Source organism: Cnephaeus nilssonii (assembly GCF_951640355.1).
Source record: "Cnephaeus nilssonii genome assembly, chromosome: 6".
NCBI lineage: Eukaryota > Metazoa > Chordata > Mammalia > Chiroptera > Vespertilionidae > Cnephaeus > Cnephaeus nilssonii.
The window spans coordinates 29,855,954-29,865,736 of NC_137077.1; the positions used below are offsets into that span (position 1 = coordinate 29,855,954).

The 9,783-nt window shown below is 35.7% G+C and overlaps 1 protein-coding gene across 1 annotated transcript in view; it reads left to right on the forward strand.

The window, feature by feature from the left end:
* The window catches only part of LOC307102083 (solute carrier organic anion transporter family member 1B3-like), a gene marked incomplete at its 3' end in the record, with an annotated part of 46,756 nt that extends 37,664 nt beyond the window's left edge, over positions 1–9,092 (forward strand). Inside the window, exons 12-15 of the mRNA XM_079775526.1 lie at positions 141–325; positions 3,919–3,983; positions 5,739–5,856; positions 8,879–9,092. Coding sequence (XP_079631652.1) covers positions 141–325; positions 3,919–3,983; positions 5,739–5,856; positions 8,879–9,092 — 582 coding nt within the window. The remainder of the gene's footprint in view (positions 1–140; positions 326–3,918; positions 3,984–5,738; positions 5,857–8,878) is intronic.
* Positions 9,093–9,783: the final 691 nt, after the last annotated feature.

A 9,783-nucleotide genomic window follows, 5' to 3' on the forward strand; every position in this document is an offset into this window, starting at 1 on the left:
TATTTTTAGACTATTTTATTTAAAATCTGTAATTATTTTAGCTTGAATAAATGAGACTTCCTTAACTATAATAGACTGTATTTATAGACCAATCATATTGTGCAGATATATTCTGTAATATTTCAAAAACTATTTTTTAGGTGTTTCATAACTGTAGTTGTGTAGAAGCAACTGGTTTCCAGAACAAAAGTAACTCAGTGATTTTGGGTGCATGCCCAAGAGATGATCAGTGTATAAAAAAATTTTATATGTATATAGTAGTGCAAATCCTGAATTCTTTTACCTCTTCATTGGGAACGGTCTCAACTATCATGCTGGTTTTTAAGTGAGTATAACTTTTTAAAACGTTTTTATGTATATTAGGATATAAACACACATAATAATATACATATTTTTCCATAATATATTTGGAACCCAAATTCATACTTTGTTATGCTTTAATGTTCTAAGAATGCATTTTCTTAGGGTTATTGTGATACTTCAATGTCATAATTAATCATAATTTAGCTCTGATTCTTACATTATAAAAATATAGATTCAATACTTGCTCCTCTTGCTAAGAATATTAAAACACAGACTGATTGATAATTGCTTCAATCCTTAAAAAATTTCTGTTACGATTCTAAATGAACTTTTAATTTTGAAACACCTTATATCCTAATGAATATAGGATGAATTACTTATTGATTTTATTTGAAGAAAACATTTGGGAACCAGACTGTATAATATAAGGTCTATAATATTCCAAAGCTTTTATCCACTCATAGAATGGTTTTTGACCTAGTCTCTCAAATACCTTCACAGACAAAAGAAAAATATATGAACAGAATTCATTCCTTTCTTCATTCATTAAACCAATATTTAGAACGGTGCTTGATAAAAATATATATATACCATGCTGAATAAAACAGATAAAGTACCTATTCCTATACAGTTTAGAGTCTGACAGGGAAGATTGACATAAAATAAATAAGCTTAAAAATAAACACATAATTACAAATTATCATTAATACTCAAAAAGAAAGAGTTCTATTGAGAGAATTAAAAGGGAAACCTAATTTAGGATTGAGGTGAGGAGCTATAAGGAAGAAGACGCAAAGAGCACTTTTCAAAAAAAAAATGACATTTAATCTAAAAGTCGAGAGAATAAGTTAAAGTTAGCCAAATGAAAAACTACATAGGTCTAAGTGCCAATGCTCAAGGCAGGAAAGAACTGGTGTGTTTGAGGAATTCAAAGAAGCCTGTTGGTTGAAATATAGTTAATGAGAGAGAAATGGCACAAGATAAAATTGCAGGGTTACGAAGGTATCAGATAAGACAAGCCCTATCGAAGAAAGTAATTTTTCAATCACCTAAAATTGAAAACATAAAGACTTGAACGTAGGTCTTAAGAACATATATGTATAAATATGGTCACCTGGGTAAGCATCTAATTATACTTATAAGACCTAGGTAGTTGACCACAAGTAACTGTCAGTCAACAGCGTGACATGGAAGGGGAAAAACAAACAAACAAATGTATTGACTTTTGTAAAAATGAATATAGACTTGTAAACTGAGTCTTCGTTTGTTTAAATTCTACTCTGACCCCAATTATTGTGAAATTTTTATACTAATTTATTTCACAGATACTACTCCACCTTAATATAAAATGTTGTCTACTCAAAAGAAGAAGTGTTCCATATTTGCCAAATTACAGATTTTAACTTACAGAAAACCATCTCAGAACTTCATATTAGTTTGCATCTCAACCAGTCTTAGCTTCTTAATTTAAAATCTCTCATGAAAAAAACTGGGGTTTGAGAGATTTTTGTTCCATCATTGATGGCATTTATATCTATAACTAGAGGCCTGGTGCACGAAATTCGTGCATGGGAGTGTATGTCCCTCAGCCCACCCTGCACCCTCTCCAATCTGGGACCCCTCGAGGGATATCTGACTGCCCTTTTAGGCCCGATCCCAAATGGGCAGTCGGACATCCCTCTCACAATCCAGGACTGCTGGCTCCCAACTGCTCACCTGCCTGCCTTCCTGATTGCCCCTAACTGCTTCTGCCTGCCAGCCTGATCACCCCATAACCACTCCCCTGCCAGCCTGATTGATGCCTAACTGCTCCCCTGCCAGCCTGATTGCCCCTAACGGCCCTCCCCTGCCAGCCTGGTCACCCCTAACTTCCCTCCCCTGTAGGCCTGGGTCTCCCCCAACTGCCCTTCCCTGCAGGCCCGGTTGCCCCCAACTTCCCTCCTCTGCTGACCTGGTCACCCCTAACTGCCCTCCCCTGCAGGTTTGATTGCCCCCAACTGCCCTCCCTTGCAGGCCTGGTCCCTCCCAACTGCCCTCCCCTGCTGGCCATATTGTGGTGGCCATCTTGTGTCCACATGGGGGCAGCCATCTTTGACCACATGGGGGCAGCCATCTTGTGCATTGGAGTGACATTCAATTTGCATATTATTCTTTTATTAGATAGGATAGGGGCCCGGTCCACAGGTGGGGCCTGGCTGGTTTGCCCTGAAGGATGTCCTGGGTCAGGATGGGGGTTCCCTTGGGGTGTGGGGCGGCCTTGGTGAGGGGCCCGTGGTGGCTTGCAGGTTGGCCACGCCCCCTGGCAACCCAAGCAGAGGCCCTGGTATCTGGGATTTATTTATCTTCTATAACTGAAACTTTGTAGCCTTGAGCAGAGGCCAAGGCAGGCCAGAGCTGCAGGAAACTTGGCTTCCTCCATCACCAGGGGCAACCCAAGCCTCCTGCTCTCTCTACAGTTCCGCGGCTGCTGCCATTTTTGTTGGGATTTATTTATATTCTATAATTGAAACTTTGTAGCCTTGAGCAGAGGCCAGGGCTGGCCAGAGCAGGAAGGAAGCTTGGCTTCCTCCATCGCCGGAGAAACCCAAGCCTCCTGCTCACTCCATGGCCACAGCCATCTTGGTTGGGTTAATTTGCATAGTCACTCCTGATTGGTTGGTGGGCGTGGCTTATCGGCATAGCAGAGGTATGGTCAATTTGTATGTTTCTCTTTTATTAGTGTAGATAATAAAATCGTAATATGCTAATTAGACTGGACATCTGAACAACCTTCCGGGCGTCCTTCTGGATGAAATCGTCGCGGCGGGGGCCGAAGCAGAGGTGGTTAGGGGCAATCAGGCAGGCAGGCAGAGGGGTTAGGGGCAATGAGGCAGGCATGTAGGTGAGTGGTTAGGAGCCAGCAGTCCAGACTGCAAGAGGTTACAGGCTGGGCTGAGCGACCCCCCCCCATGCATTAATTTCATGCACCGGGCCTCTAGTTTTATCATATTGAGCAAGTGGTTAAGATTAACATTACCATTTGTCAAAAATAGGCATTGATCTCTCACCAGCCTTTGATTTTATCAAAAGAAAACTTTTGGGAAGCAGACTCTAAAATAAAAAATTATTAAAATTAGACACTAAACTACAGATATTTTTGACCCCCACCCCCATGGTTGTATTATGTAGTTCCTGAATCATATTAGTCAACTTTTCTGTTAACAGCAATGACGGAAATAAGATGGTAGAAAGAGCTGTGCTGTGACCTAGACCTAAAGTGTGTGCTCATGGCCGGTGTCAACTAAATAGACCACACAGACTCAATTTCTTCATAGACATAATAAAGTCTGTTCTGAGCACTATCTCATAGGATTTCATAAGGAGCCAATGTGAAAATGTTTGTTAAATTGTCCTGAAATCATACTGCATTAAATAAATACGGGAAAATAATTATTATTATCATTCAGACATTTTCCTTTTAAGACAACTGAAAATATAATTTTAAATAAAGTCAGCTATTTACTTAAGGGTTTTTATTCAACCATGAAGAACAATGGCACAGAAATGCTTTAATATTGAACTCAGTTTGGCATTTTAAAGATGTTTAATGAAGTTTTTGCCTTTATTTCATTTCAGAAATGTTCAACCTGAACTGAAATCACTTGCAATGGGTTTCCATACACTCACTATCCGAGCACTAGGTATGATAAATAGATTATAAACTCAAGATATAAATTTTCACATCAAAGCTCAAAGACAGAGTATAATTAATTTCAAATTGTAAGAAAGTATAAAACAAAGTATGAATACATTTTATTTCTATTTTTGTGATAAGTGACAAATAATATGCGACAGAGGAAAACTGGGTGAATTAAAAGAGAAATTGTTAATTCTAGTTCAAGTCCATCTTTAACTAGAAAAAGGAATCATATTTGTTTTACACTTTTTCCAGCACAAAAAAAGATGGTCTGCAAAATTTGTTTTGTTTTGTTTTACTTTCTGACTTAAGAATATTTCTTCCCATAGGCAGAGTAGAGGAACTTCCTTTTACACTGAGGGGGTTAGTACCCCAAACAGCTCAGGACGGGCCTGGGACTCCAGTCAGACGGAGACTACAAAACAACAGAAGTGGACTTCACTTCCCACTGCCTCGTTCTCTAGGCTGGGGCAGCTAATTTTTTATCAGAAGTTTAAAGTGCAAGAGGAAATGAGAACTAAAAGAAATGAGCATGTTAGAATAAGGGAGTGTTTTGAATGAAAGCTAGGGAAATTTCAGGGTTTGTTGTTTCCTGTCTCCAGATCCAATGGAGAGGCCTTACTCCGTAATCTAGAGCACAGAAGCTAGCAGATGAACATAGAATTTAGGGAGCCAGGTATGCTGAAATGAGACAGAATAAAGGAAGTTCCTCTAGTGACATAAAATAGAACAAAAAAAGGAATTTTGTCATCCTAGTTTGTGAGCATCCTATTTCGATATGTCCAAAATATGACACTATGGAACCTACCTGCTTCTCTGGGAAAAATACCTACTGACCACCAATTCAAAAACAATTGGGGAGGAAGTCTTGGTGTTGGCTCTTACCTTTTAATTTTTAAAAAAATAGAGTTGAAAATCTCCTGCTTTGGCAGCAGTTAAGCTGAGAGCTTTTTCACTTCTCTGTGAAGCTATGTCTATTTCCACTCTTCCAGCTCTCTTTGCCAAAAAAAAAGGGGGGAAGGGGCTAGCCAACTTGGCTCAGTGGATAGAGCATTGGCCTGCAGACTGAAGGGTCTTGGGTTCGATTCCCATCAAGGGCACATGCCTGGGTTGTGGACTCAATCCCCAGTCCCAGGTGAGGCAGCCGATCAATGATTCTCTCTCATCATTGATGTTTCTATCTCTCTATCCCTCTTCTCTCTGAAATCAATAAAATTTTTTTAAAAATTTTTAAAAAGGTGGGGATATGAACCAATATAACATTCATATTTTACAAACAACATTCTTCTTTTCACCAATCAGGCTTAAATTAATTGGCACTATAAGAAGAACAGAGTATACGGGCATATAATGTTCCTGTGTGTGGTGGTGGGGTGAGGGTTGATAAAAGATATCTGTGCTATTATATATGGTTCCAGTTTTTGAAAATTTTTAAAAAATTTTTTTCTTATTAAATTTATTGTGGTGATATTGGTTAATAAGATTATATGTTTCAAGGATACGTATTTATGATATATGATCTCTATATTGCATTGTGTGTCCACCACCCAAAGTCAAATCATTCTGTCAACCATATATTTGACCCCTTTTACCCTTTGAGATTCCCAATAATCTTGATTCTTGAGTAGAGTTAGGCTAAAACAATGGAAGAGTTCTGCAAAGTTTTTAACTTTTTATTTAATCCCAAATGTATCCATGTGGATCACACCATTACATTTGAACGGTGTTTCTTGGATTGACATTTCACCTCATGTTGCAGGAGGAATTCTAGCTCCTATATATTTTGGGGCTCTGATTGATAGATCATGTATGAAGTGGTCCATCAGTAGCTCTGGGAAGCAAGGTTCTTGTAGGATCTATAATTCCACATTTTATGGGTAAGTTGTCATTAACATATTTTATTAATTTGTTTTTCTTTGATTATATTAATTAAAGAATAATATATTATTGACAGTATAATAATAGTATTAATAATTATAGCCATCATTTAATGAACTATATCCAGTGTTGTATCATCAATCTGATATCTCATTTTAATACTCATAGAGACTGTAGAATATGATTATTTTTCTCCTTTTCTTTAAATGTGAAAAAACTAAATTTTAAAGAGAATAAATAATGTTCAAATATCACACAGCTAATGACAAAAAGATCTTGGATTTCTACTCAAATCTCTTTTGTTTCCAAAAATTCCCCTCATAATAAACAACAGCTATATTCAATGGTCTCTGACTTCTCTTTGAAGATACAAAATAATCATCTGGAGCTCTAGTCATAGGCCAATGGGAAACAAAGAGGAAATAATCCTTTCTATACTATTCTATTCATAAGGAAACAACTAGGTAGACATCTAAAAAAATGGTGGAAATAATACGTTAACTGCAAATAAAAATTAATTGCAGATTAATCAAACATATAAATTTAAAAATACAAGTATTAGAAGAAATTATGATAGAAGTTCTTTTAATTATCTAGGAAGCAGGAATGTGTTTCTAAGTGTGATCCAAACCCTAAAAACCATAGTAGAAAAAAATGATAAAATATTTTTAAAACACTATATCACAAAACTTATCTTAAGCAAAGTTCAAAGACAATAGATAAACTGGAAAAAGAATTTGTAACTCATAACATAGACACAAGAAAAATGTCCTAAACATATAAAAATTGAGAATAAACAATGCCATATGCTGGCAATGATGTGGAACAACCGGAACTCTTATTGATGGTGGGAAGGCAAAATGGTTTAAAAAGTTTAAAAAGTCTGACAGTTTCTTACAAAGCTAAACAGGTTTATTGTATAATCAAGTAACTGTGCTCCTAATTATTTACTCAAATGAGCTGGAAATATATATCCACATAAAAGCCTACACTTTTATATTTATAGCAGCTTTATTCATAATTGCCAAAATATGGAAGCAACCAATATGTCCCTCAGTAGGTAAGTAGGTAAACAAACTGTGGTACATTTATACAACAAAATTTTATTCAATAATAAAAAGAAATGAGCTACCACGCTAAAGGAAAAGAAAAGGAAGTAACTTAAATGCACATTGCTAAGTGAAAGAAGGCAGTCTGAAAAAGCTACATACTTTATGATTCAAACTACATGATCTTTCCCAAAATTTTCACCTCTTCAGCCAGCTGGAAATAGGTATCCCTCTTTATAAGTCTATGCACTTTGGAGCTCACTCACAGGCCTTATCACTTTTTCTTTGGTCAATTGTGTTCATTGCCTACAATACTACATTGCAAAGTAATTGCATAAAGATGGCTTAATGTGCAACTTTTTAAAACAGCAGTGTGCTCACCAATGAATACTCTACAAAAAGTTAAATTGTCACCTAGTGATTTTTTGGATTATTTTGAGGTAACCATATAATTGTTCATTGATTTTATCTAGCATAGACAAAGAATATCAACAATTGCTAATTCAAAGAATAAAAATCTATTTTGATATTGATCCTAAATTTAAACACAACTCATTCAAATTTTCTCAATAACAATCACATAATAAGAAACCCATATTAATTTTTCTTGGTGGCAGTGGAAGTTTTGAAAAGCTTAACACTAGTATGTTACTACTTGACATACCCCAGCACGAAGCAAATATTTTTGTAGATTTTAAATATTTCTTTCATCATATTTGGTACACCACAAGACCCTACAGTAATTTTAATAAACTTAAGTTTAAACGGGTCAAAATTATATGATTAATGCCATTCATCTTCAAACAAAACTAATAATTGTTCAAAAAAAATTTTTTTTGCATAAAACTTGTCAACATTTAATTAACACTGTCATGAGGCCAGTGAGTGTTTCCTAACCTACTAGGTCAGTGGTCATCAATCTTTCCTGCTCATTACAATCACCTGAGAAGCTTTAAAAATATACGAATTTCTGTGTCACACCTTCAGAGATATTTTATTTAATTGGTCAAGGAATGTGGCCTAGACATGGGAGTTCTGAAATCTCTTCAGGTTATTTTAATGTGCAATCACAGTTGAGAATCCCAGGAATAAACTATATGTGCTACATCATTCTGTGTGGTTTTGTTAAATACTTCCAGGAGGCCACACTGCAGGGCATTTTGGACTGTGTTTAGCCTATAAACTAAACAGTGGCTCCTGGTTCAATCGAAATGGATTCAATTTTATTGTCTCAGTCAATTCATTTCCTTTATAATCTATTACATTCCACAAAAACCAATCTGTCTTTGAGAAAGTTAAAGCATTCCAAATATACCTCACTTTAATTTTTTTTATTAAATTGATTGGGGTGACATTGGTCAACATGAACATATTGGTTTCATGTGTGGATTTCTATGTTACAAGATCTGTATATTGCACCATGTGCCCACCACCCAAGTCAAATCTTTTCCTGTCACCTCATATTAGAACCCCCTTCTTTCCCCACCCCTTCCCTCTGGCAACCACTACTCTGCTGTTTGTGTTTGTAACTTAAAGTTTTATATCCCACATATAAGCAAAATCATATGGTTCTTAGCTTTTCTGTCTGACTTATTTCACTAGCATAATGTTCTCAAGATCCATTCATGTTGTTTTAAATGGCGCTATTTCATCCTTTCTTATAGCTGAGTAGTATTCCATTGTGTATATGTATAACATCTTCTTTATCCAGTCCTCATTTTATAGAAAGTACTGGGTAGATCATTAATCAGCCTTAGATTCTGTGGCTAAATATTCCATTTAAAATAATTAAAAATTCCTTGTGCTCCAATAAAAAGAATAACTAGAATTGCTGCCTTAATGTTTTCATGTATAATTTCAAACATCATTTGTTTGTTTTCTTCCTTTAAGGTCTTCTGAATACTGGAGAGAAGCATTGTAAAGTGTTTCACACATTTTAAAATAAAAATTGACTTTCTTTCTCTTTTCGCAGAAAGACCTTCTTGGGCTTGATTGAGAGCTTAAAATTCACAACAGTTATTTTGTTTATTGTATTTATTTATGCTATGAAAAAAGTATATCAAGGAAAAGATACCAAGGCATCAGCATATAGAAGAAAATCTGTGAATGAAGCAAATGTAGAATTCTTAAATAATGATGTTTATTTTGAACCTTCTGCCAAAGCCAACTGTGAAACAGATAAGTAAGGGTTGAAAAAAAAAAAAAAGTCTTTTCTTTCTGGGTTTCCAACCAACATTGTATTAATTCAATAGGATGTTATTTTTGTGTATTTTCTGGTCCTTTTACTAACTATTCCCATACTCTTTACATATGATGAGACAGTGAATTACCTATGAATTTATAATAATTAAACAAACTATAAATAAAAATGAATGTGAGTACTCATTGTTATATGACTGTGCATTTGTGGTTAAGATTAGAATATATGAACCATACAAATTTAAAGTGAGAGTAGTATGTAAGAGAAGAAAAAGTATTTGTGTAACTCAATAAAGCAAGTGACTAGAAAATAGGTGGAGGTAAAAAAATAAAAAATGAGGAGAGAAATTCATAGCCTAAATAAGAAGAAAAGCCTTAAACCTTTTTTAAAAAACAAAGCAGTGTGGATTGCCAGAAGCTAATTCCAGCATGTCATAAATGCAAGAAGTTTCAACAAAAGGTTGATGGAACCTTAGGGCTTATTCAGCAGGGCTGAATCATCTGGAATGGCTGAGGGCACTTCCCCAAACCTAAAAGGATGCAAAAATGATTGCTTGCTGCCAGACAGCTGAGGGCTTTTTAATCTACATGTTATTGCTTCCTGCTGGCCAAACACCTGAACAGCTGAAGGCAGTTCCCCCAAAAACAATGCCTACCATATACTAAACCTTGCCTTTG